Raw genomic sequence first — 25,195 nt, forward strand, 5'->3', positions numbered from 1 at the left:
AGCACCGAGATGGATTGGTAGAAAATCACCGGAGACCATATGGCAATCCTTCCTCCCCCTCCCCCTCCTCCCGAGAAAGTTACTGGTGTAAGAGGCAATCAGCACACCGCCTCCTCCATGTCCCCCAAGGTTGGTCTCCGTGCTGTAGACGTTGCAGTCACCTCCCTGACCTCCCGGAGAACCTTGGAAGGCGTACCAGGGCCAGAGCTCCTTGGCACCGTACACAGGGCCGCCAGGAGCCGAGCCAAAGCCCCCTTGCCCTCCGAAGCCACCTCCCGACCCCCCGTAGTAGCAGAATCCTGCATAGTAGCCCGCTCCCCTGGTCTCGGAGGCTGATGCAAGATGTCTGATGTCACCCGTGATGTTGACGAGCCCCACCGAGTAGATGGCAAAGGGATTGGATCCTCTCAGAGTGTTGGTGTCAAGCGAGAGCAGCGATTGTATGTAAAACTCACAGGTTCCAGAGTTCCACTCCCCTGGAATGAGCTCGTGCTGGTCGATGACAAGGTAACAGTCGGAAGTGTCAATGATGAGCTCCTGCAGCGCCACCACTCTGAAGCTCTCACCCGGGCCCACCTTTAGATCGGAGCACTGGCAGACTACCTGGCCTACCGCGGAGGTGAAGGTGTTGGTGGGACAAGGGGTGCAGGCCCCGTCTCCCTCCAATGATTTGTAGAAGGAGAGAGGGCATGGCTTGCAGACCCCGGAGTCTCGGTAGTTGCCCGGGGAGCAGACGCAAGAGGACGGGTCCGTGGCTCCTGCGAAAGAAGTTGTAGAGTTTATCCCGCAGGCCTTACACTCTAGCCCGTCCTTGTAGTATCCCTTGTCGCAAAGACAGTCGTCGATGCTGTAGGGCTTGATGTCGAAGTGGCTGTTCGCCGGGCAAGGGTATGCGCAGGGGACACACTGCCCTCCCTCCTCGCACTGCTGGCAGGAGCAGTCGTTGACGCTGGTGGACTTGGCGGGTGAAGCCTTGTTTGACGGGCACATCTGGCACTCGCCGTTGGGATCCATGTACCAGTTCGCTACACAGTAGCATGTTCTTGAATTGATATCAGAAGTCATGTGCCTACCACAGGGCCTACAGTCTAGGAACCCATTGAAATCGACGGTTCCTGCCATGCAGACACAGCCAAAGGTAGATCCTTGCAAAGGAACCAAATTGCCTGCGCAGGCTCTTGGGAAGGTGTCAAAGAACTCAGGGTATGGGTTGTAACAGACACCCTCGAATTCGAACTTATTGTCCTCACACCTGCACTTGATCGAGCCATAGTCGTTGGTGAATAGACCGGTGCCACATTGGGTGCAAGAGCCGAAGCCGTCATAGTCCTTGTAGTAACCCGGCTTGCAAGGGTTGCAGTCGGATGTTGTAAACCCCTCGTATCCCATTGGACAGCCACAGTCGTCGTAGCCCATGGTCTGTGGGTTGTAGGCCATGCCGTACCTTGACGGGCATATGCATTGATCTGAGGATACGCTACCCCTGGATGATACCATGTTTGCTGGGCAAGGGGTGCAAGGCCGGTTTCCTCTCTCGGACTTGTAGTGGTTCTCGGGGCATATGAGGCATATGTTGCCATCCTTGCCGTAGAACCCTGGCTTACACTTGCAATCGAGGAAGTGGCCGCCTCGATCAGGGTTGTGGAGTTTTGAGAGCATGATATGCATTGTGTGGATCCAATGATATCCTTGTAAGTCCCAAAGCCGCAGGCACTACATGACAGGCCATCTCCAGTATATCCCTTGTTGCACTTGCAGTTGGATGCCCCTATGCTAAGGGCGGAGGATTGGGCGTTGACGTCGCAGCTCTTGCACTTTAGATCGGTGTCTTGGTACTGCCCGGCGTTGCAGGGGAGGCAGAGGTCTGTGTAGGTCTCATAGCCCGCAAGACACTGGCAGTGTCACTCAGTTCAAAGTGATCGTCCCCCATCTTCAACAGCACGTACATGATCGCATTGTTGACAATCGACATCCTCTCCTTGTTCCTGCAAGCGTGACTGAAGACGCTCAATTCCTTGCTCGAGGGATGAAGTGGGTTGTCGAAAGGGAACTGCACACGGTGGGTTCCTGGGTTCCTTTCCAAGAAAGCCTTCTTCTCCTTGCGAAACTTGATCTCCTCCTCGGAAAGATGGCTGTTCTTGCCCTTGGACTGCTTCTTGGTGGATTTCACCTCTTCATCATCAGACTTTTCATCATCAGACTTTTCATCATCAGACTTTTCATCATCAGACTTTTCATCATCAGACTAGCCTCTTCACCATCAGCCTCTTCACCATCAGCCTCTTCACCATCAGCCTCTCACCATCAGGCTTTTCACACCAGGCCGCAAATATCTGCACCCATCTTTGACGGGTGACCAGAGTCTGCTCCTCCTTCTTAGCCTCAAGGAAGCTGACCTTGGGCATCCCAGGCTTGCAGAAGACCTCGATGTCGGTTCCAGGGAAGTCGGCATAGATCTCGGCCACCATCTTGTCGACATTGGCAGCCTTGAACTTGTTGCAGTTCAGGATGTCCTTGAGCTTGCCAAGGTAAGACTGACCGGTAGGGGTCAGCTTCAGGGCGTCCAGGAAAGGGTCCAAGACGGGAGTCGCCTTGATAGCGACAACGCGGGTAGCACCGGTGGGAACACTGCTGTCAAAATTTTGCACACTGACATCATTGTTTTCACCAATGGTATTGATGCCATTCAGATCCTGGTCCGTATGCTTCGTTCCCAAAACATCAGAAGAGTTGTGCAAAACCGTCCTACCATGTTCAGGAGTGTCAACCCTTTTTCTTGATCTCGTCTCCATGATTCCAAAAAAAGTTCCAAGGAGTACGATGGAGGCTGCCTTGCAGGAAGCTGCCTTGCAGGAGGCTGCCTTGCAGGAGGCTGCCTTGCAGGAGGCTGCCTTGCAGGAGGCTGAGACAGTGACGTTTCTGGACACCAGGCTGTTTCCCAGCTTCTTAAGGGCTTATGACATCTGTGTGATCTGTGGTATGCTGCTAGAGCCCAGTGACGATAGCAGGAGCCACCGCGTGCAGACCTTCTTTCACAACCTCGAGCTTAGCTGACTGAAGACCACCTTCACCTGGGAGTGCATAAGTTCGCTGTGCAAGACCTGCCACGAGGACGAGCGGCTCAGCTCCTGCTGCAGGTGCACCAACTGGTTGAGGAGGTGCAACCGCTTCCAGACCACGGAGGAGAAGCATGTGGGTAAGAAGTCTTACCTGCCTTTGGACGAGCTCATCGCCTTCTCCTTGGCACCCGGAGAGATTTCCATCCCCGACAGCAGGAATCTGAAGAGGCTGTTCAATGTACTCATGGAAAGCAGGAAGGTAAGACTGGGATCCAACTTGCTTGTGTTCAGCAACTATACCTGAGGATGAAGATGATGATCACGAGATGGTTGAGGTCGAGGGACTTTATCATTGAGGACGGTTTCGACTTGCCCAACGGCTTGAGCATCAGGTATCACACTGTCTACAACGAGGGGAGCGGTGTCATGCTATTGGAGATTCAAGCCAGGGACCTGGTCTTCGAGCAGCGACAAGAGCTTGGCAGGCCCTGCAAGAGGAAGAGTGGCCAGCAGGATGAGTTGGAAGGAGGAGGAACTCCGTCGAATGTAGAGAGTTGGGGTGCAGGAAAGGATGCTACAATGTTGAACACTTGTTCTATGATGGAGGTTGACGAGTAGCAGCAGAAGAGGGACAAGGATAGCTGAGGAGATGTCGCCAAACTGAAGTCCTCCTCTTTCATGGTGGGACGCGATCGCTTTTCGTGCGGTGAAACATGCTGTAGCCCCATGATCTCAGGACTGCCTGTTCCCCACGGGTGAGCTGAGGGTAGCTCCTACATAGCTACCTCTCCTCGAGGAAGATGTAAAGTTGTCGAGTAAAGGCGCGATCATGTTCCAGTGGTTCTCATAATTCCATGACATACAAAACCGCCTCTTGCATGGCAGAGGACAGGACCTGTTGGGAAACATCTACTTGAGGGTCCCGACGAGCTCATATTTGCCAGAGAAGAAGCTCTCCCAGTCGTTCAAGCTGCTTCCTCTTCAGCACCACCGCCAGTGAACTCAACCGCCCTCACCTTGAGATCTCGCTCGGGGTGAAGTCATCAATGGAAGGATCCTTTTCATCTGCAGCATTCCCATGAGCTTTCCGATGTGGAGATTCCTCCTTGCTTCTGCCCCCTCGTGCCTGCACTCCTTCTCCTCCTCCTCCTCCCTCCTCCTTCATCCTCCCCCTACCTCTTTCTCCTTCCTTCTTCCCTGCCCTGTCTGCGTGCTGCCGTCCCCTCGTGCCTCACGATTGTTCCCTCTTCCTTTCTCTCCTTGTACCTTCCCCCTGCCGTTCCTCCCTGCTCACCTGGCTTCACTTGTGCCTTCCCGAGCATGCGCGATGCATCTCTACCAGCAAACGCAGCGTACGGTCCCCCAGGGCCTGTGAGATCTTTTCACGACAAGCGAGAAGGGAGCATGCGACCGACCGTAGAATCCTCCTCCCTTAGTCACGTCGTACACATTTCCCTGCAGCTGCGCTCACCGTCTGCAAGATCCATCTAGAACATGACCTTGATGCCGATGAGGATGGGCTTCAATGGGTTCTGAACCAGGGAACCGCGGAGGAGAACGTTGGCGAGTCAGAATATGTGCGAAAACGATGAGAGCATGCTGTTCTCACCGAGCCATTGTACTTGAAGAGCTCGTCCTTGGTGTACGCCTTGCCCTTCACCAAGGGCTCCAGCTGCTTCTTCTTCCTCTTGTCTCTATCGTCCTCTACCTCTTTGGGTGCTAGCCACCTACGCACGAGCAAACCAACGGGATGAGATACGAAGGAGCGACTGATAAGGCAGGGTCACCTCGCAAGCAAGTAGATAGTGCATAGAGATATTGTCACAGTGATCTGCCAGGAAGGTTTCATCGTGCTTGTCAAGATAAGTTCAATTGTTGAGCCTCACCTCAGAGCCCTTGATGCTTTCCCTGAAGTGATGAAAGAGGCTGATGAAAGGCCCGAATACCATCTCCCTGCTCGTACAAGACTCAGCACATAGATCATGGCTCATGGAAAACTCTCTGGTGTCTCGATTGCTCTCCTTAGAAACGATCTAGTGCGCTTTGTTTGTTAGTTTGTACCCCTCGATGGACGTGTTTTCAATGCTTGCCCTGTCCTACGTCAACAAACCTCAAAGATGACAGCAATGAGTGTACAAACATCATCTCATGCATACATACAAAAGAAAGGACTCTCCTCCAACCTCCTCAACTCTGCCTCGTTCACCCTGGCCATTCCCATCTTGCGTCCTCCTCTCGCCTTCCGACATACACTCTGAAGCTCTGAAGCAGGTATGCTTTGGACCACCCTGTGATGGACTTTGGGTATCCACCCCTCCAGTTCCAAGTCCAAATTAAAATAGGGAAAATGGGTACCCCTACCCCAATACAATATCCACCCCACCCATTCTACCCCCCCCACTCCTGATTGTCCTCGTAAATTCTACCCGACTCTGGAATAGGTCTTGTGTCCCTTATGAAGTTATCTACCACGTAAACTTTGTCACGATGAACGGTCCGTGAAGATGTTTGCCTTGAGAAGTACAATGAGGGATTGAACGTAAGGTGGGCTTTCGGAGTTGTTGAATAGATAAGATTCCTCTTGTGAGTTATGCGGTGCCAGGAGCTTTGTTGATGAGGAAGGGATATCTGAATGGGGAAACGACATCAGTCAGATGGGATGTTGAAGTAGAAGAGCAAGGTCAAGCTTGGATGAGACGCGAAAAGATGAGGCGAACCGTGGGAAACCGTGCTACTCAAATCGTTGTATCTTGCTCTGGTTCCCCGCAACAAAATGTTAACTTGCTTGTATATTCACACCAGCATCTCACGGAGAATTGGGCTGCTTACTCTCTTGACAATCATGTTGAGGTGTGAAGGATACATCGTTATCTTCCACTCCGGCGTGACTTCGGGGGATTGAGGGTCGAGATCCAGATCGAAGTTCTGCACAATCGTGGCCAAGGTTGCCATCATCTCCTTCTCCGCAAAGCCCCTGCCGATGCATTGCCTGGAGCCAGAGAGGAATGGAATCCAGTGAAAGGGATGTGCTTCAGGTTTGGCAGAGCTAGCTCCAAGCCATCGCTCGGGCCAGAAGTCATCCGGTCTCTCCCAGAGATCAGGATGCCTTCCGAGGACGAAGGGAGAGAGCACGATCGTAGTGCCTTCTGGGATCTTGTAACCGGACAACACTTCCTCTCGTGTTGTTATTCTGACTGTGAGAGGAGCTGTCGGGTACATCCTGAGAGTTTCTTTCATGGTGGCGAACAGGAGTGGAAACTCCTTGTCCTGAAGCTGCCTCATCGTCGGCGACTTTCCTTTGAGCTTCCGGAACAGTTCACCTCGGAGTTTCTCGCGGAATCCTGGATTCTTGGCCAGGAGGAAGAGAGCCCAGCTCAAAGCATTGCTAGTCGTTTCATGTCCTGCAAGCATGAAGGTCTGCACATTGTTTGCAAGCTCTGCATCGGTCAAGCCCTGACCCGATTTTGCTCGAGCCTTGATCATAAGGCTCAGTAGGTCGTCGTCGACAGCAACGCCAGCCTTGATCTGGGAGTGACGCTCCTGAACCACTCTCCTCACAGTACCGCGAAGAGTCTCAGTGGCTTTGTTTGCCTGAATGATGATGGGGAGTGGGAGATACTCGAGAATTGGAAACATCCGCAGAATGATTGTTCGAAGGCTCAGGCCCCCCATTGGCATGATATCCTGGAAGGCATCTCGGACCACAGATTTCCCTCCCTCAACCGACTGAAAGTCAAACCCGAAAGCCGAAAGTCCAATCACGTCCAAGGTAAGATGAGAGACCTCCTTCTTGATGTCCAGCACGAGGGGTTGCCCCTGGGGTTGAGATGCACAGAGGTTTTCCCACTTTTTCACAAGTTTCTCAGTGACAGAAACAAAGACGGGGTAGATCTTGGTGATGGCTTCGAAGTGAAAGGCTTCGCTGATGATTCTCCTCTGTCGAGCATGGTCATCGCCTTCAATCACCAGCAATCCTTCTCCTGCGACCCTACGGACCAGGGTGATCTCTCGAGTCGGTTTTGGGAATTGCCTGGGGTTGGTGACAAGGACATACTTCATATCCTCAGGATCGGTGATTAGCACCCTGAAATTCATTCCAAAGCTTCTGTAGCAGACAATCTTGCCGTATTGTCGAGTCCAATTTAGCTCGCAGGAGCATGGGGAGCTGCCTCTCAAGGTACTGTACATTCCAAGGAAGAAGGAGGAGGCCTTGGGTCCCGGGATGGGATTGAGGATGATCGCTCTTCTTATGCACTTGTAGGCAAAGACTGAGAAGCGGAGGAGGCGGTAGCTGCCATACGCTATGGCAAGCGCGCGCACCCCTCCCCACACAGAAACCTGCATTTGCGAGCACCAAGAACAGAGACCCTACCCCTACGTTGAAGAGACCAGAATGCTTGTATTGATTGATCACCCATCCTTTTCCCTACAATGACCCCACCTTATTCCAATCAAAACATCAACGTGTACCCCTACAAATCCTAGTGACAACCCACGGCCCTGCCCAAGGCGGAAGGATGAACCTTCACTTTTAAAAAAGCTATTTTAACTGCCCACAGTCGCAATAGTGAGTAAATGTTTAGTCAACAGCTGAGCGCTGGGCCGGTACTACGGTACTATAGTACTATGATCGGCGCCGACAGAGTCGATGAGGGCCGAGAAGCCTTGAAGCCTTCACTGAAGCCGGCGGCCCGCCCGCGCCGCTGCCCGGCCCAGTCCGATCGGAACCGTCGTAACTTAGTACGGTAACGAGTACGGCACGGTCCGATCCGGCCCGGCCGTCACTGGCCCAGGCCCTCAGGCTGCCGCCAGTCACTCAGGGCCCCGCGGCTCACCGGGCCTTGAAGCCGCGATGATGATCTACAAGTTATCAACGAATACGTAGTTTGCCCTCAGAAGCCTGAGTTCAACTTTAGATCTTTCTTCGATCTTCAATAAACTTGAACTTTTACACAACTGAAAGAACCTCCCCATAAGGCCGGACGTTAGCGCAAGGGGTGCAGAATAAAATGTATTTGTTTTCCCTCACAATTTCTCAAAAACGTGGCATTAGCGGTTAGGAAAATTTGAATAATATTCCGTAACGGCTATTTCTGGGGGAAAACAATACCTTGTTTTCCCCCAGATGAAGATGTTTTCCCGAGCACTGTTGTGAGCGTTACCGCCTGTTCAAATTGGACTTGAATGGAGACCGTGAAAAAAAACTTGCCACCGGGCCTCGATACGCCGCTAATGCCACGTTCTTTTACTCAAAGTTAAGTTAAAAATCAGTACGAGGACAATCAGGAGAGTCGAGGAGGCTTGACCGGGCCGCTGACACTGTCGCACAGGCCAAACGGCGAGAAGAGAAAAGACAGCGAGAACCAAACCCAATCCTGCCGACTGCTGTCCCCCAAACTTAACTGATACCTTCACTTAACGGCGCGCAGGACAAGTCCCCCGCGCGGCCATGCCAGCGATGTCGCGGTGGCCGCCGCCGAAGGAATGAGACGCATACCGGGATGCACCCGCGATGATGGCAGCGTAGGACAGGGAGGCCTTGAGCTGACGGAAGATCCTGGACCGAATGCGTTTGCAAGTCGGATCACTCGGCTCACCTGAGACGTCTTGCGAGGCCGAGAGACCATCCAGCGCTGCCGTTTCCTTGTTCCGAAGTTCGCCGAGCGATCCGCCAGCCACCACAGAAAGCGCAACGCATCGTCCTGCAAGAGGCCATCAGTGCTGGCGATGATGGGAAGAAAGGCCTTTGGCGGGACGTGCTGAGCATATGCATTACGATGCCCTCGGATCTTCCGCTGTGCTGCCGCTTGAAGTTTGCTCTCGGAGCGAGGTCCGGTATTCCATCATTGTCAGCCACGTTCTATTGTACACAGCGATTTTGAATGCCCGTGCAAAACAACCTAAATTTACCCCTTGCGCTAACGTCCGGCCTTAGTGAACCCGGCCCGGGCCTAAACTATCCAACTCCCGAAACTTTGCGCCGAACTTAAACTTCTTACTTCAAATCTAAAGCGATCTAAAGTCGCTTTCATTACTCTGAGGCGCGCCCACAACCTACCCCCTAAATGGAACAAGGTTGAAGATTTTTCAAATTTCATCAGGATTTTTGCAAAAATATTAAGTGTTCCAGAACACGTTTCGTCGAACAAGGCGAGAGACGGGGGAGGAGCGAGCCAAGGTTGAGGTTGAGGAGGAGGCCCCACAAGCAAGTGGTCAACGGGAGGCCCACCAAGACCATTTTGTAGAGTTGGATCAGCTACACAATCATGGGAGGAGAAACCAGCTTCGCGAGAAGCAGAAGCAGCTTCCCAAGAGGAACAAGGATCCGCATCGCAAGGAGGAGGGGGAGGAGGGGGAGGAGGGGGAGGAGGGGGAGGAGGAGCTTCGCAAGAAGAGGGAGCAGCTTCACAAGGAGAAGGAGGAGGAGCTTCGCAAGAAGGAGGAGGAGCTTCGCAAGAAGGAGGAGGAGCTTCGCAAAAAGGAGAAGCTTCGCAAGAAGAGGGAGCAGCTTCGCAAGAAGAGGGAGCAGCTTCACAAGGAGAAGGAGGAGGAGCTTCGCAAAAAGGAGGAGGAGCTTCGCAAGAAGGAGAAGCTTCGCAAGAAGAGGGAGCAGCTTCGCAAGGAGAGAGAGGAGCAGCTTCGCAAAAAGGAGGAGGAGCTTCGCAAGAAGGAGGAGGCCCAGCTCCGCAAGGAGAACCTGGTTTTGAGGCAGATTCCGTCATCTGTAGAGCGAGGGATAGCTTGGGAGGAGTCAGAGGCGGGGCTTGATCGCATGGGCTTTTGCGAGCAGAGAAAGTGCTTCCGCCTCGATAGCTCGTACTTATCGATGGATGCAAGCCATGTCAGCAACCAGGAGCTTTTTCTCTACTGCCGAGAAGCCTTCACGAAGCAGCAGAGCTTCCTGAGAGAGCGAGTGCTGGAGCAAGGCGCTCTGGGCTGGATCCAAGGGCCGCCAGGTACAGGGAAGACGACTACGACGCTAGCGTTCTGCCTGTCGCTGGACATGAAAGAGTGGATGGTGACTTTTCTCAGGCTGAAGCCTGTACACATCTACTGCATGCAAGTGGTGGACGGGAGGCGAAGATTTTGCAAGATCTTGTATAGCTCTGCAGCTGAGGGGTGACGGGAGGCTTTTGCAGGGCGCGAGGGCAAGAAGCATGTGGTAGTACTAGATGGTTTCCTGAGACAGCAAGAAACTCATCAAGGCGTGTATCGGAGTGTCTGGTATGGCGTGATGCAGACCAGCAACATCGACGGCTGGCTGTCGTAACATCGATGTCATCTCGGGGGAAGGTGTACATAGAGTGGGATCAAGAAATGAAGCTTGAGACGCATAAGGTTGTTTCCTGGACGCTCGATGAGTACCTGCAGGCGGTGCAGCACGACGAGCTGTATGAGCAAGTGAAGCCCTTCTTGGAGATGGATGTGGAGGTAGGATGGATGCTAATCACGACATGGGATGGGCAAGAGACGAGAGAGGAGCGGGTCGCAAGGAAGTACTATCTCGCCGGGGGCTCATGTCGGTTCATGTTCCAGACAACCGTGGCCAATGTGAAAAAGGCATTGGACGACGCCATTGAGAGTGGTACGAACCTGGAGACCGTCCTCCAGGGCAACGTAGGAGAGTTTTCGCCGCAAGCTATCAACCGGTTGATAGCATACGTCGAGTTTGGAAGTAAGAGAAGCTGGTTGCCAGTGAGCAAGTATGTTGCAAGTACGCTTGCGGCGCGTACTGCAGAATCGACTTTGAGGCAGTTGGCTCTTAGTTATGGCATTGGAAATCCGGGCGTGAAGGAAAGTCTTTTCGAGATGCTTTTCTTCAAGAAGATGGAAGAAACAGGGTTGAGTGTGACTTACCGTGGCCCGAGACAGACCGAGAGCTGGGATCGATGTCTTGTGGTGAATTTCTCATCATTGCAAGGCATCAAGACGCTTCCTGCGCAAAATACGTGCTTGAGGCCCATTAGCGCGTTTCAGGGAGGATATGACGCAGTGATGGTCGACCAAGAGAAGCGGAAGGTGATGTTTGTACAAGCAACGATCGCACAGAAACACTCTTTCAAACTCTCTTTCTTCTTGAAGGCTCTGAAAGCGCTTAACATCCCGGAAGGTGGGGGGTGGAAGGTGGAGGTTGTTTTCCTGATTCCGGTTGAGGAGCTTGCAAGGTTTGAGATCAAACCCATCGAAGACAGCGGGGCGCTAAAGGATTACGAATGGAAGAGAGGAGAGGAGGAAATGCAAGCAGAAGTAGCAGGGATTTCTATCTTGTAGTCAGGGAGATCCTTAGAGAGGAGAGGTCACATGCCGAAGAACATCGTTTCTTGAGGCACGCATGGAGGTAGCCAAACCCCTTCACAGTTATGCGGCTGATGTTTGTGAAGAGTAAAGTCTCGGACATGTGAAGAACAGGCTTTCACTGGTCATGTTGTTCCAATCGAGACGCAGCAGTTCTTCGTCATCCGTCTCCTTTCATGCCGAGGCTGAGAGCCAAGTGCCTACTTGTCATTGAAGCTGGTGCCCAGATGACTTTATTCGTGCTCGCGCCGGCGCAAGGCACACTCAAACATCTACTCGAGCGTTTGTCCGTTGAGGGTACTCCATGGAAGGCTGCAGCAGGATTCGATGGAAAGGTCGCCACTTTCCGCTCTTCTTTCCTTGCATCATCATTGACACGACGGTGAAGGTTGTACACTGCGACTGCAACAAGTTCAAGCAGCTCTGTTCCTATGTGACAGCGTGCTTGCTCTGGTGCTTGCTATCTTTATTTATGACTAGCTGTTTGTCCCGGCGATGCCCGGGAAAGAATTGACAAAGTCCGAGGGTTGTTGAAATGCTGGATGTAAATATACACCACGGTTCCATTTTCTCATCAGCACAAACGCATGAGATGATCGTGACCGCTTTTAGAGGTGATGCTTGGAAAAGTCTCACACTTCCTCACACCCAACTCGATGTTTAGACACCTGTCTAAACTGAGAATGCACTGTGTTGCGTGACCCTTCAAAAACTGATCTCTGTTCTGAGTCTCCTCTGCCCAGGAGCATCTGTGTCCTTCCTACACAATTGATCATTCTTCCTTCCTCTTGGATCCTTCATCATCTGCTCCTCAAAAATTTTATTGTCTTGCTGTCCCTTTCCTCGACTCTTGTCAATACTGATCAATCTGAAAACTGAAATTTTTCTCTTGACCTGTAAGGATTTTTGCAGTCGTGCATACGAAGGAAATCAATCTTGGAACAATTTAAGCATATTACTCTGTTTTTATGTTGGGTTGCAAATATTCTGAGATTTGAAGATGAAGCCTCTTGAGGAAAACAAATTCTGCATCCTGCAACTCTGTTCAAAAGGATGATAGAAAAAACATTAAGTTGAGATGTTACCTGACGGAATAATATACACAGAACTTGAAGTTCAACATGTTAGCACCACTGCTTAAAAACTGCTGCAAATTCAGTGAGTAAGGTAACGTAGTTCAGTGAATATTAAGTCCCTACAGAGGAGTGTTCACAATTCGGGAAGAACCTGAACCTAAGTAACTTTCCCAGCCACCGTCACATCTGGAGGAATGGCTGGTTGCTGAGAAGAGTGTCATGCAATATAGCCTAACATAACTTCATGCACATCACCTCAGGTCAAAGAAGACCGATATGTCATTTTAATTTCGCTCCTCTTCTGTTTCCGTGCAGATTGGGGGGGCTGTTTTCCTTCCACTTCTGTCGCCCTGGCGATGCATGCTGTCGCCCTGGCGATGCATGCGATGCGATGCATGCTGTTATGAACATTCAAAACTGATGGTTACGTGAAAAGTCCGGCTAGATGCAAGTGGGAACATACCTTGAGAGGGCGGAGCATGAAGGAAAGATGCTGGTGCGCGGACTGCTCGAATTGTTCAACGAAGTTGGAGTTGACTGAGAACCTTGTAACAAATTCCTGTTCAAATGGAAGAGGTTTTCAGATTTCTTTTTAGAGAGTTTTGTTTTTTTAGCGCCGAGACCTTCGGTTACAAATTTTGTAGGTGCAAAGGCTCGCAGCCTTGTAGGATATGCACGAAGTAGAGAAGAGAACAAGAGAAGAGAAGAGTAGGTCAGTATATCTGTATCATTCTAATGGTGAGCTCAGGTGCCTCCTTTTGAATAGTGATTCTCCCGATCAGATCCTCAAGAATGTCTGATCAAGGTTCTACCGTCGTTTCTTGATTGAGATATAACAAATCCTTCAGGTACCGTTGGAGTGTCAAAGAAAGAAAGCTCTAATGAATTCCCACATCATTAGTTCCACCTAACTGAAAACCTGCACCGCCGGGCACTAGCCCCACAGCCGCCGCGTGACCGGCACGTCACTTAAACTCAAGTCAGAATCTTCAAATTCTGAGTGGCGTCGGTGTCGACCGTAAACCCTTGCAGACTCGTCAGGGACGCGAATACGAACGGTTGAGGAAAGGATATTGGCAAGAAAAGATATTGGCAACACTTCACAGAATTCCCAGCTACCAGCAAAGTATCTTTGTCAGCGTTGAGGAATTCATCAGTTGATAGAAGCCTTGGAACATGCTGCGCTCGACGCCGGGATGATTGCGACTGACCTCATCGCCCTTCAGGAAATTTATACGACAGATGGAACAGTCTTGCCATTACACAGTCGGAGCAATGTGGTACACCGGACCATGGCTCATACCGCACACACAGTGCACGTGACAGAGAAAAGGTCACCATGTCCAATGTACCACTCCAGTTCAGCATGGGCAGTGTTCCAAGAAATATATCGCTTCACAATCAATAAATCCTTAGATAAACAACAAGCAGACTGCTAGCGAGTAACTTCTCTCTGCAGTGACTAATTTTCCGAAACGAAGTGACAGAGATGTAAAGTATCACTTTCGTTCGAACAAGAAATGAGTGCAGACACAGCAGCAACTTCGTTGTCCACGTTTCATATCTTGTTATTCCAACTAGCGTGAGAAATAACCTCGATTTTTTTTTCTTTTTGATGGCGATTTTCAATTGTTGTACGATGCAGGTTATGTCTTGCGCGAGCCATAAAGATATTTGAGAAGTAGTAGCCTGCAAAACCTAGCACACAGAGACAACAAATCTTGCAGTTTCCCCATCGTCTTCGGGCAATCAACCGAAATACAAAACTCTGCAGAAAACTATGGTGAAAGACTCAACGACAAGATAGACAACAATGGACCAACCTGACCCAGAACCTGACCTTTCCTGTACAAGACATTATGGCGTGTACTACCTCTCTTCTCTTTCTTCTCTCAATGCTGTCTGTATCGCTTTCTTGCTGCATAACCTTCTTGCCCATCTGCTACATCGCACCAATCAGCGTGACCATCTCTGATCCGGGCCTTGTAACTCATGTCCCCAGGTTTTTTTCCATTTTTTTCCGGAGTAACGTGACTTTTCAATGGTCATGGTTTTCATAACATGATCACCAAGCAGTAACGTGATATTTCTCTTTAAAACACATTTAGTATGTCATCACTCACGAGATCATAGACGTGCACCTGGACGAAAGCCTTCAGTCACGTTACCTCAAAGCAAATACAACAAAACAGTCACGGCATGGTATCTGCTCGGCGATCTCCCGCCACAAGGGGCGAGGGACGCGGGGGTGGTGAAAAAGCTAGAGAGCTCTAGGTGGAAGGGGGTCATGCGACCCGAGGGTCCTCGAGGGGCGTCACCTCAACGAGGTTGTCATGATCTATTCGACGGGGTGGAGGTGAGAGAGGGTGTAAATTCATATCCCCTAGTTCTGGGGTAGGGTGGCTCGTAGCGGGAACGGTCAGTACCGGTGGTGGGGAAAAGTCATAGGTCGGCGGACACTCCTTGGTTCATGCGGATGAAGTTTTTGTATAAAGTTTGAAACACTAATAGAGATTTTTCAATTTGAAGTGAAAATTACAGGCGTTCGTAACAAAGTGTTCGATCCGACACCTGGTAGGAAGGGCACAGTAGTGGCGACGAATGTGGCGGGGGCGGAAGGGATTTTCTCAGGGTGGGGTCAGAGTGCGATATTCTTGGGGGTGGGGGTAGTTTTTTAATTGAAGGAACACCCGGAAGTGGGGTGGGGTCCAGGCACTTTCGGTCCGACTATCGTCGGTGGCTGAGGATGCGAGAGACCTTACGAATGGCGAAACGGCGAGAGCGAGCAGACATGGCGTTTTAGTGTTGCGGCGCACAGACCGTTCTCTTTGGTGTTGAGGTAACTCGAAAGATCTGTTGGAACTCAAGGCGCTCAAAGCCTTACACTCAAAGTGGTTCAGTTTCGTGGTGGCGTATGATGGTTTGACGGTGTGCGTGCGTTTTGATACCATACACATCTAACTCTTTCCCGCTCTCTCGTTGAACTCTTCAATGCCAAATCGCCACTTTGCGATTTCGTATGATACTCCTCATGCGAACAGAGAAACAGTTGATGAAGTAGATAGGATCCTTGGGCTGCAAACCAATGGAATCTGCAGAGCGAGAGTGATGGCAAGGACGCCCGATCAACGGGTACAGCTGACGGCATTTAACGAGTTTCCGGATCCAGAAACAGAGTCAAGATATCGCAAGTACTTCATGGAGTCTGGGCTCCTCGATTCCGATTTTGTTTTCTTCAAAGTACTGGTTTTCTTGGGAACGTTCTACAACATCTCGATGGCTTTGTTCCGATGGGGAAGGGGTCCTTCGAATCGCATGACAGATATCTTTGTCTACGTCAGAGTGGTGCTTATCCTCCTTGGCTGGTGGATCATCATCAGGTGGCAGTATCTGCCTTTGAGATGCCGAAGGCTTATCAGCCAGTTCCTGAGAACTTTGATGGTTGCCCGCGTCTTCATGCACTTCTGCGAGAACTACTACGCGAATTTCACAGTGGATGCAAACATTGTCTTTACGACTCTGTACTGCCTTGGATCGATCGTCTTCTCCACGACATGGCTGGGCCATCTCGCCTACACGATTCCGGTCTGCATGTCCAGGCACGGTATGCTGCTTTTGAAGCGTGGGGGATCTCTTTCAATCCAAGAGCTCCCAAATTTCGCTGTCCTGTTTGTCCTGATGGTTGGATTTGCGTTTGCCGCTTACTTTCTGCATGGTCGGAAGAGGCGAAAGTTCGCTTTGATATGGTGCAAAGGTCAGTGACGAGGGGAGAAGGGAAGAAATTCGGGGCAGGATCGATGTGTTATAAAGTGGGGAATAGTACAGAGAAGAATGTTGTAACAAATGCATGATGTAAATAAACCTTGTATCAGAGATGAATTACATCATGGCAGGATGAGAGGGCCGAAACTTTGTATTCCTGTTGAACTCGGCATCACGAAGAGGTGAAAACAAGCAGATTTGCGCCACGAACCTCCTGGTTTCCAGGATGAGGTGACAGCAGGGGTAGCTCAGTCATGAGATTCATGGTCACGGATTCTACAAGTCTGTCATTTGCTCCATGTATGTGCTGGAAGAAAAAAGAGATGGTTTTGACAAGTTGACGATTCTCATGCCGTTTATGAAGAGTGCATCAGTGTGTTTGTAGAGGTTCATTTCTCGTGCTGCTATATCTCGATCGGTCGATCTACAGAATCAATACGGAACCCAGTCTCGTTCAACTCCCAGCGCAGAAACTCCTCCTCCCTTGCCGTCTCCTCCCGTGCACTTGCAATCTGCCAAGAACACCAGAGTTACCTCAAGATCCCTTCCTCCTCTCCATCCTTCATTTCACCCTCTTGGTCCACAGATTCCGTGCATTTTCCGTTGTAGCCACGAGCTCCCAATCACCTCCATGAACCGTCCGCAGCTAAATAGGAAAGTGTTGGTTTCGCGCCGGAGGGCGGATGAGGTGGAGAAGTTGGACAGCATGTGGGAAGGAGGAGATTCAGAGCCGTGGAGGGAAGGAGGGTGCGAGGCGAGGAGTAAGAGGAAAGAAGAGCAGGGAGTCTTGATCCTGCACCTTGAAAGCGCAAGGGTTGATGGTCCTCTCGTAGTCTCTGAATCGCTCTCCACGAGACAAAAACTCCTCCCTCAGGTCATAGCGACGCTGGCAGATAGCATTCCTGTCCTCCCTGGATGCAGAGGAGGCTCAGAATGGCTGACTGGACCCTGTCTCCTCCCTCCCTTACTCTCTCAGAGTCGAGACCTGACAGAAAACAATCTCTTCCATCTGTAGAGTCTCTTCACATCGCAGCAGCCGCGCGCCTTCGCGACTTCGGTGAGCTGGTCCCTGTCGTTTTGGAACATGTGAGATGCAAGAAGGGGCAGAAGAGCAAGGACTCGACCTTGACCAGCACCAGCTTCCAGCGAGATCCCTCCAAGTTTTCTGGAAGGAACGGGGCAAAATCGTCACTTCAATTTGTGCGTGCAGAGGTTCATACACACCAGCAATCTCTCTGGGAATCAATTTGCTCTCCAGCGTGAGAGGCATCTGCACTGGCCTGGAACAGACACAAAGGAAGAGAGAGCGTTTGAGCTGAGTAGCAAAGAGTGGTTTTGGCATGCAAGACCTGAGCGCCATGAAGATTTCATCCCAACTTGTAGGATCGCCTTGCACTCTCTCGAACAGTACTCCCTGCATCTGTAGACCTTGCAGGCCTGAAGACCCGAGCATGTCAGAGCTGCTGCGGAGAGATGAATTCTTACTTGTGGGAAGGGGCAGCGTTGGATCGAAGGCAACGCCGAACTGATAGGATCCAGGTGAAAGAGCCAAGGCGCGATCCGTCATGGGACTTGATTCCGGGGTTGCAGAAAACCCCTCCTGACTAGTGTTGATCTCCAACCTGGCTTTCTCCTTGTGAAGAGGTGAATCGTTTCGCTGGCTATCAAGATTGTCCTTGGACGTTCTGGTCTGCAAATCTGTGAGAGGACGGCATGTCAATGAACCAAGAATTACTGAGGCTTCCTTCAGGTACAATTCCACATCCTTCGCTCCGCAGTCTATTGCCACATCCAAAGGGGAGAGACCATGGTGATCTTCGATGTAAGTTCGAGCCCCCAGTGAAACCAAAAGCTTTGCTATCCTGATAGAGCAGTCAGACAAGAGAGTTGTTCGGAATCATTCGAAAACTTACGTGACTTTATCAAAGTCCGCACAGGACAATACGCAGAGATGCAGTGGGGTTTGGCCATGGATATTTTCTGATACAGCATGGCCTTAGGGAGGTTAAGTCCGCACATAGCTTCAGACTTACGGCAATTCACGTCAGCCTTTCTTTCAAGTACCAAGGCTTTAATCTCATTCGCACTTCCTCTCACAGCAGCTGAATGAAGCGCCGTGTTACCGTGTCTCATCTGTTTACGAGATCCAATCAGACACATGGGCGTCAGCTAAGATACGCACTTTGATGGCTTCAACGTTGCCGTTTATGCTCTCCGCCGGCTTATCCCTGGAAGATTCCTCACCTGAAGCAGAAGTGTTAGAACCATAAAATGTTCTTGTCTTGTTCTGAGTTCTTCTAAACGATTTCCCCTCTTCCCATCTAAACCTTCTCTCAAAGGCTCAAATTTTCACGGCTGGATACAACCTTGTTCTCTAATCGGCTCGCCATGCTACTACCCTCTTCTATCTCCACCTCCGTCTCCCTCATCTACCCCTCCCCTTTGTTCCGCTCTCCTCCCTCTGCCCCCTCTCCCCCCTTCTCCTCTCCATGCTCGCAACCTCATCTCCTCCCCTGTTCCTCTCAAAACCTGTATGCTCTTACTGTTCCCCTCCTCCTCTCCCTCTCTCGCTTGCAACTTACATCCGCAGCCTCCCGACGCTACTGCGCCCATAGCGCGAAATTTGACTCGGGGAGGGGTAGTATGAGTAGTCGCACATCAAATGTACCGGTAGTGGATCGTTTTTCTCCGACGATACCTCATCCGATGTATACTTCGGATGGGAATAGGAGGGGTCACAAAGGGTCTCCTTCGGAGTTCCGTAGGGTGGGGTGTAGATTCAACTGGTGCCCCAGGGGGTAGCCAACAGATATCTCCGACAAATGACAGCTCTGTTTGAAGTGAGGAAGAGAGAGGAGGGAGGGAGAGAGGGAGGGAGGGAGGGAGGGAGGGAGGGAGGGAGGGAGGGAGGGAGGGAGTGGAGAAGAGTGAGGGAAGAAATAAGAATGAGGGCAGTTTTCTTTCCGGTCTTTTCGTCCTTCTATATTTTGCCTGTGGTGAACCTCGAGCAACAGAAATGTCACGAAAACTCACCCTTCTCCTATCTCTCCACACTTTTCTCTTCTCTTCATACTCCTCCCCCATACAGGAAAGTAACAGTTCACAACCACAAACAGCATCAGAAGTGAAAGCATTGTATCTGAATACAAGGATCGCACCAGCCCCCCGCCCTCGCTGCGTCTTCCCTTCCTGCTCCTCTTCCTCGTACAGTCCATATCCCCCGACAAGTCATGCCGCTGGAGCGGAGGGGAATAGCGGCTCGACGCTGTGCCAGATGATGCCAAAGAAGGGACTCTTGGAGCTGGAGACGGAGATCAGAAGGGCTGAAGAGAGAGAGGGAGAAAGAGGAAGGGACCCTGCAGCATCATCTTCGTCTCTGCCGTCCTCAAAGGTTGTTGCATGATGTGAGGTTGAACTATCGTCTTGTCCGACTATCTCCGTCTCCTCCACGCGGAACAATCGCATAAACTTTCGAAGGGCTGGCAGCCTGCAGCAAGTGAGGAGGAGCTGAGGGAACAGGTGGAGCAAAGGCAGGTGGAGCAAGAGGAGCAAGAGGAGCAAGAGGAGCAAGAGGAGCAGGTGGCGGAGGGTGAGAAGGAAAACGCACGATGCATTCTTGCTTTCCCATACGATCAGCACGCCTGTCGGAGACAACCTCCGTATACAGCTTTCGGCCTCAAAATCAGCGATTCGAGCAGCTGGGAATCGACAACAACCCGACAAGGCTGGCTCTGACGTCGTTTGCTCCGCTGCTCTGCGATATGGCAAAATCAAACTTCCCACCCTCAGGTATGGTGAGCAAGAAAGTTACGACAAGTCGAAGGGTCCCATCGGCAGGATGCATGGTCCAGACCCTTCTGCCTGTAATTATCTTCTTCTCTGACGCTACACAAGGATCAGCTCCTGCTCTTTTCTCTCATCCTCGCTCACCCCTGATGGTGCTGGCGACAAACTCTCCTCCTTGTCGATCCACGCGGAGAAAGAAGCTCTCGCTTCCTGCTCATCTCGTCACTTCCCGCTTTTTCTCATGAGGCCGCATGCTCGCACCCATCTCTGCTACCCACAGCCCCGGCAGCTGCGACATGTCGGCGACGTCGAGGTCTTCCTTCCCTGCTACGTGACGCGGAGCATGCGAGTTGGTTTCATTCGGAAGGATGGTGCCATCGTCACTCCCGCTCCCTCTTGCGTCCTCCTCCTGCCTTGTCTTCGCCTCTACCTCCTCCCTTCCTCCCCCCGCCTCTTCCTCCTCTTCCTCCTCCCCCTCCTGTTCCACCATCTCATCCTCGAACCAGGGGTCTCCTTCCCCTTCCTTATCTTGAGGGGTGAAGAACCAGCCGAGGTGGGCAAGGCAGCCCTTGCAGGCGACGCACTGCCATGCGAACCCCGGGTACCACGAGTGTCGAAGCACTCTCCTGCCGTAGATGAGGGAGTTGACAACCCTCCTCGTCCTCAAGACCTCGAACGACGAGCCGTGGGGGTTGACCAGCACCTGCGTCTGAACATGCTGATCGTTGCCGACCGGGCGGTTACGTCGCTCATGGGCGAAGGGAGAAGTCATGGCACGCATGCTGGTCGATGTTGTGACCTTCTTGCCGCATTCGGCGCATGTGAGCCAGGCTCCAGGAGCAGCGAGCGGTCTGTGGGCAGAGCAGAGGAGGAGGAGGACAGAGAGTTGGCGCGACAGCCTTGCATGCATTAGAAGCGGAGAGCAGGTAGAGGGAAGGGGGAGGAGGACGGGAGCGAGCCCAGCAGGAGGCGGCGAAAGACAGTGGGAGGTGGGATGGGAGGCAGTCGGGGAGCTCTGCTGGAAGCGGACCAGGACAGGAAGCCGGTCAGCGGTAAGGCATGCTTCAGGTGCAGGGAGGGGAGAGGGGGAATTACAAGAGTTTGTCGGAATTTTGTTGACGGAAGGGGTCGAGTCCATGGTCAGGGGGAGTTGACGGGGAGGGGACGGAGTTGACGGGGAGGGGAGGAGCTGGAGAAAGTAGGGGGGAGGAGAAGATCACAAGGTGTCTAGATATGTCTTCATTCATCCCATGCATCAGCTGAGACAAAGTTCTCCTCCTCCTCACTCTCCTCCTCCTCTCCATCCTCGTTGGAGCTGCTGCATGATTCCCCAGAAGAGCTCTTCCCGTCTTTTCCCTCTCCCCCGTCATCAAGCTCCCACTCACCCAGTGCCGTCCGAGCCTCTTCCGCTTCCCTGCTCTCCTTCCATGCCTGCCCCCAACCCGGCACGACGGCTGACCTGTACTCATCCAGAAAATGGCGGTAGGAAGGGAAGAAGCGGTAATAGGACAGCACGGACTTCCATAGCTTGTTCTGCCTGTGAGTAGGAGTAAGAAGACAGAGGACGAGCAAGAAGCATCATAGTCACATCAACGCCTGCTCATCTCCTATGACGACCAGGCTCTGCCTGGCCCTTGAGATGGCCACGTTGACCCTCCTCCTGTCTGCGAGGAAGCCGACGCTGCCACCAGCAAGTGTGCGAACGCAGCTCAGGACGACGACCTCAGCCTGGGGAAGACAGGGAGCGTCATGTGCAAGGAGAGGCAGGAGTTTGGAACACTAGCATGCGAGGGAGTAGAATCACGGTGGAAGCAACATGTTTGAAACAAAAACATGCTCGTTGAAGTGAACAGACACGTTTGGAGAACAACAGAGTGCGAGAAGAGAATCATGACATCGAATCGCATCTCATCATTGTCAATCTCCACGTGGAGGGATGCATGAAAGCACTCGTCTCACCTCCCTTCCTTGCATGGAGTCCACTGACATCACCTCCACATCCCCCAAGTTCTTCTTGAGAAGCTTCTTGCTGATGATCGATTTCTGCCCGTTGTAGAACGACAGAACAACTACCTGAGCACTTGCTCAGCTCTTCTCACCACTGCACGTGCCTTTTCTCGTCTCGTCTTCTCTTCTTACTTCTCTTCTTATATTCTCTTCGCACTTTTTTCCTCTCCTCCCCTCCTTCCCCCCTCCTCTCCTCACCTCTCTCTGTGTGTGAACCCCAGAATTGATCATCGCCTGCACAATCTCCAAGACTGTGTCGCACGCACAGGACAGCGGGTCAGCTACTGCAGGATCATGGCAAGAGGAAGAAACTTCACCTGCATCGGCCTCCATATCATTCATGAGTGAGGAGGAGTTCGACGGTTTGCTCTCTATCCCTGAGACGTGCACGAAGCTGGCAGGAAGAGGGTGGGAACGAGCTTGCTGCAACCCTCCTGTCATTGCTTCCCCAACCCCCTGCTTGCCTTTCTCTCTCCTCCCCTTGCCTCAACATCTTCTCTCCTCCTCTCCCTCTCCTTTCCCCATCCCCTCCCTCTCCTCTCTTCCTCCCCTCTCATTGCTCTCTGTCTCTCTATCCTCCCTCCCTATTCTCCCCCGCCCCCCCTCCCCACCACATCCTTTCTCCTCTTCTCTCTCTCTCTCCCTCTTCCCTCTCCTCATGTCCCTCTCCCCTCTCCCCTCTTCCCTCTTCCCTCTTCCCTCCTCTCCTCTCCTTCCTCTCTTCCCATCACTTCGTCCTCCCATCGTCTCACCGCAGTCTCCGAGTCAGTCTTGAGCTTGCCCCTGTAGAACTCTCGGCTCACGGCCTCCGCGATAGAGGGATGCATGCGGTACTGGACATCGAGCATGAAGCAGGGAGTACCCCCCCCACCCTCCGTCAGTCGCTCCATGAGAGAGGTCCTGTATCCTCGCTGCTGCCCTTCCTTCCACCTCGAGAAGGGCTGCAGCTGGAGATGGTCGCCCACCAGGAGCAGATTCGAGCACTGGGTGCAAGTCAGGTCGGGAAAGGAAGGGAAGGGATGGTGAAAGAGGGCAAGACGAGGAGCAGGAGCAGGAGCAGGAGCAGGAGCAGGAGCAGGAGCAGGAGCAGGAGCAGGAGCAGGAGCAGGAGCAGGAGCAGGAGCAGGAGCAGCAGACTTTCCCATGCAGAAGACATCCGAGGGAGTCAGGCTCGAGCATGGCTGCAGCTTCATCGAGAATAACGAAGTCGAGAGGATGAAATTCCTCCTCGTCCTCGTCCTCCTCCATTACGCCCTCAAGTTCCTGTGCAGGTCAAGATCAATTCCTCCTCCTATACCGAGTCACTAATAAAACCCCTTGCCAGCTGTCCACCGCCTCCTCGTCTCTCACATAACCTTCCTTTCACTGCTTCTGCCCTCCTCAGCTCTTCGTCCTCTGCCTCCTCCCTAACCTTCTCTCTTCTTCCCTTGCCTTCTCTTTCTCCCACTTTCCTCCGTCCTTGCCCCCTCCTCTTCCTTCTCCCTCTCGTTATCTCACCCTCATCAACCGGCTGCCCACATTCACTGCACTTGCAGCAGTACAGACGACGACGTTGGACCTTTTCCACAAGTCGATCTGAAGAGAAGGAGGGAACAGCATCACCACAAACGTAGCGATCGGAGTGAGTACCTTTGCTCTTCTGACGCAGGAAGACAGATTGTTTTCACTCTTCTCTTCATTTTGCTTTGACTGGATGAGATGTGAGGAGAGGAGAGGAGAGGAGAGGAGAGGAGCAGCAAACGACCTTCATTGCCTTCAGTTTGGTTGACTTGATACTGTTCTGAATGATTTCCTTTCCCTGTGCAAAGTCAGCAAAACAAGAATGAGAAAGTGAAATTCTCGACCTCATTCTCGTTCGTCAAAAGATTTCTTGCAGCCAGCACCATCTCTTCTTTGACAAAAGTCATCTTGCAGTGAATCATCCATCATTTCACTCATTTCAACGAAGCCACGAAGCACCTTCTGAGAGTTTGCAGAACAGATTGCGTGAAGCAAAGAAAGGTCCTTTTCACTGATTCTTGCGCCATCCTTCGCATTCTTGTAAACGAATCAAAGCTGTTCTGCCCTCATAAACTCACAAGCACTGCTTGTAATCTCCTGCAACACTTCAAACTTCAGTTCAGAAGCTTGACATATCTTGCCCATACTCTTGCTGTCGTCTCTTTGAACTGTTGGAGAATTTTTCGATCTTTTCGTTTTCACACTCATCAATTCATCACAATCAACATGAAACATACCTCGTGCAACGCTTTCATCCAGCATCTCCTCTCCTTCCTCCTCTCTCTTCTCTCTCTCCTTGCAATCTTCACCTCTTGTACTTTCTCCACCCTTCGTTCCTGCCAACAGCCATCACCACAAAGGATGAAACTTAGCAATTCACCATCAAGAATCGGAGAGTAGCTTCTCCCATCCTTTGCTAACATAACATATTAACTCGATTCAGTCTCAGAAGAAGAAATCACCTTCGATCCAACAGCAAGTATGTCCTCAACACCGACTGATTCCAACTTTGACACAAGCGAGTCGATAGCCTGTTGTGTGAACTCACATCTTGACCGCCCATCTTTGCAACCGCATTGCTCTCTTTCGCCCCAGAGATTTGCTGAAGCAAAATTTACCTTATTCGTCACGGTGCATATGAGGACTCTGGAGGTCTTAGGAATTCTTTGCAAGAAAACTTCGGTTATAAACGAAGACTTGCCTTGTAAAACGAGCAGGTCAGTTCAAGGTAGAGAAGCTGCAGCAAGTAGCAACCGAGCACACGAAGGGAGCGAGTGGGGAGTGGAGAAGAATGGAGGAAGGAGCAAAGAGGAGGGGGGTGGGGGTCAAAGGGCAAGAAAGAGGGATAGGTAGGGTAGAGGTTGGGGGGCGGGGAGGGGAGGGAAAGGAGAAGACCAGAGAGGTCTATGAAGACAGTGGTGATTCCAAACGATTTTCATCCTCTGCCTCCCACCTGTTCCAGGAGGACCTTGAACCATAGCAACGGAACCTCTCACTCCCTTCATTGCCCTCTCTTGGCTTGCATTCAGCAAGATTCTCTTCCTCCTCCCCCCAGTCTCTCCTCCCTCCTCCCTCCTCCTCCCCTCCCCACCCAAAGACAGCCATCGTTCTTCTTCCTCCCATCCCTGGCTCCCTTTTCCCTCTCTGCTGGAAAAGACGACTGATCGCATCTCCGGTAGAAGCTTGTCAACTGATGACATAAGTCAGATG

The 25,195-nt window shown here is 51.8% G+C and overlaps 10 protein-coding genes across 10 annotated transcripts; 4 read left to right on the forward strand and 6 right to left on the reverse strand.

Annotated features, from left to right (window-relative positions):
- Positions 1 to 98: 98 nt before the first annotated feature.
- On the reverse strand, positions 99 to 2,792 carry GUITHDRAFT_108949 (hypothetical protein; the record flags this gene model as incomplete). Its single annotated transcript, XM_005832233.1, has 6 exons — positions 99 to 142; positions 183 to 1,042; positions 1,097 to 1,444; positions 1,495 to 1,892; positions 1,943 to 2,215; positions 2,259 to 2,792. The coding sequence occupies 6 exons, from the start codon at positions 2,790 to 2,792 to the stop codon at positions 99 to 101; spliced, it is 2,457 nt and encodes an 818-aa protein (XP_005832290.1).
- Positions 2,793 to 3,365: 573 nt separating this feature from the next.
- Positions 3,366 to 3,677, forward strand: GUITHDRAFT_108950 (hypothetical protein; the record flags this gene model as incomplete). The annotated part of the gene is made up of 1 exon (XM_005832234.1): positions 3,366 to 3,677. One exon carries the CDS (start codon positions 3,366 to 3,368, stop codon positions 3,675 to 3,677), a length of 312 nt encoding a protein of 103 aa, XP_005832291.1.
- A 291-nt stretch (positions 3,678 to 3,968) lies between these two features.
- On the reverse strand, positions 3,969 to 4,908 carry GUITHDRAFT_108951 (hypothetical protein; the record flags this gene model as incomplete). Its single annotated transcript, XM_005832235.1, has 7 exons — positions 3,969 to 4,029; positions 4,076 to 4,124; positions 4,354 to 4,428; positions 4,475 to 4,514; positions 4,559 to 4,591; positions 4,669 to 4,786; positions 4,847 to 4,908. 7 exons carry the CDS (start codon positions 4,906 to 4,908, stop codon positions 3,969 to 3,971), a joined length of 438 nt encoding a protein of 145 aa, XP_005832292.1.
- A 1,591-nt stretch (positions 4,909 to 6,499) lies between these two features.
- On the reverse strand, positions 6,500 to 7,420 carry GUITHDRAFT_152793 (hypothetical protein; the record flags this gene model as incomplete). The annotated part of the gene is made up of 1 exon (XM_005832236.1): positions 6,500 to 7,420. A coding segment is annotated over exon 1 (856 nt), but the record flags the coding sequence as incomplete, so codon positions are not given.
- An 899-nt stretch (positions 7,421 to 8,319) lies between these two features.
- GUITHDRAFT_152794 (hypothetical protein) lies at positions 8,320 to 8,879 on the forward strand. Its single transcript, XM_005832237.1, has 3 exons — positions 8,320 to 8,633; positions 8,674 to 8,697; positions 8,724 to 8,879. Exons 1-3 carry the CDS (start codon positions 8,544 to 8,546, stop codon positions 8,820 to 8,822), a joined length of 213 nt encoding a protein of 70 aa, XP_005832294.1. The 5' UTR covers positions 8,320 to 8,543; the 3' UTR covers positions 8,823 to 8,879.
- Positions 8,880 to 10,334: 1,455 nt separating this feature from the next.
- GUITHDRAFT_108954 (hypothetical protein) lies at positions 10,335 to 11,330 on the forward strand (the record flags this gene model as incomplete). The annotated part of the gene is made up of 1 exon (XM_005832238.1): positions 10,335 to 11,330. One exon carries the CDS (start codon positions 10,335 to 10,337, stop codon positions 11,328 to 11,330), a length of 996 nt encoding a protein of 331 aa, XP_005832295.1.
- Positions 11,331 to 15,421: 4,091 nt separating this feature from the next.
- On the forward strand, positions 15,422 to 16,192 carry GUITHDRAFT_108955 (hypothetical protein; the record flags this gene model as incomplete). The annotated part of the gene is made up of 1 exon (XM_005832239.1): positions 15,422 to 16,192. The coding sequence occupies one exon, from the start codon at positions 15,422 to 15,424 to the stop codon at positions 16,190 to 16,192; it is 771 nt and encodes a 256-aa protein (XP_005832296.1).
- A 432-nt stretch (positions 16,193 to 16,624) lies between these two features.
- Positions 16,625 to 18,805, reverse strand: GUITHDRAFT_139213 (hypothetical protein; the record flags this gene model as incomplete). Its single annotated transcript, XM_005832240.1, has 8 exons — positions 16,625 to 16,704; positions 17,417 to 17,472; positions 17,542 to 17,629; positions 17,678 to 18,054; positions 18,106 to 18,187; positions 18,226 to 18,325; positions 18,375 to 18,436; positions 18,775 to 18,805. 8 exons carry the CDS (start codon positions 18,803 to 18,805, stop codon positions 16,625 to 16,627), a joined length of 876 nt encoding a protein of 291 aa, XP_005832297.1.
- A 1,069-nt stretch (positions 18,806 to 19,874) lies between these two features.
- Positions 19,875 to 20,759, reverse strand: GUITHDRAFT_108957 (hypothetical protein; the record flags this gene model as incomplete). Its single annotated transcript, XM_005832241.1, has 4 exons — positions 19,875 to 19,946; positions 20,004 to 20,077; positions 20,123 to 20,188; positions 20,240 to 20,759. 4 exons carry the CDS (start codon positions 20,757 to 20,759, stop codon positions 19,875 to 19,877), a joined length of 732 nt encoding a protein of 243 aa, XP_005832298.1.
- A 458-nt stretch (positions 20,760 to 21,217) lies between these two features.
- On the reverse strand, positions 21,218 to 23,892 carry GUITHDRAFT_108958 (hypothetical protein; the record flags this gene model as incomplete). Its single annotated transcript, XM_005832242.1, has 9 exons — positions 21,218 to 21,515; positions 21,567 to 21,706; positions 21,938 to 22,051; positions 22,738 to 22,818; positions 23,123 to 23,248; positions 23,483 to 23,560; positions 23,615 to 23,674; positions 23,730 to 23,783; positions 23,830 to 23,892. The coding sequence occupies 9 exons, from the start codon at positions 23,890 to 23,892 to the stop codon at positions 21,218 to 21,220; spliced, it is 1,014 nt and encodes a 337-aa protein (XP_005832299.1).
- Positions 23,893 to 25,195: the final 1,303 nt, after the last annotated feature.

This window comes from Guillardia theta (assembly GCF_000315625.1).
Source record: "Guillardia theta CCMP2712 unplaced genomic scaffold GUITHscaffold_36, whole genome shotgun sequence".
Taxonomy (NCBI): Eukaryota; class Cryptophyceae; order Pyrenomonadales; family Geminigeraceae; genus Guillardia; species Guillardia theta.

What these genes read in the sequence shown, in the direction of transcription:
- GUITHDRAFT_152794 (XM_005832237.1), top strand. Translation starts at nt 8,544, where the DNA reads ATGAGACGCATACCGGGATGCACCCGCGATGATGGCAGCGTAGGACAG. An exon ending in ATCCTGGACCGAATGCGTTT is followed by an intron (nt 8,634 to 8,673) that starts GCAAGTCGGATC and finishes ACGTCTTGCGAG; the next exon opens with GCCGAGAGACCATCCAGCGC. An exon ending in AGAGACCATCCAGCGCTGCC is followed by an intron (nt 8,698 to 8,723) that starts GTTTCCTTGTTC and finishes AAGTTCGCCGAG; the next exon opens with CGATCCGCCAGCCACCACAG.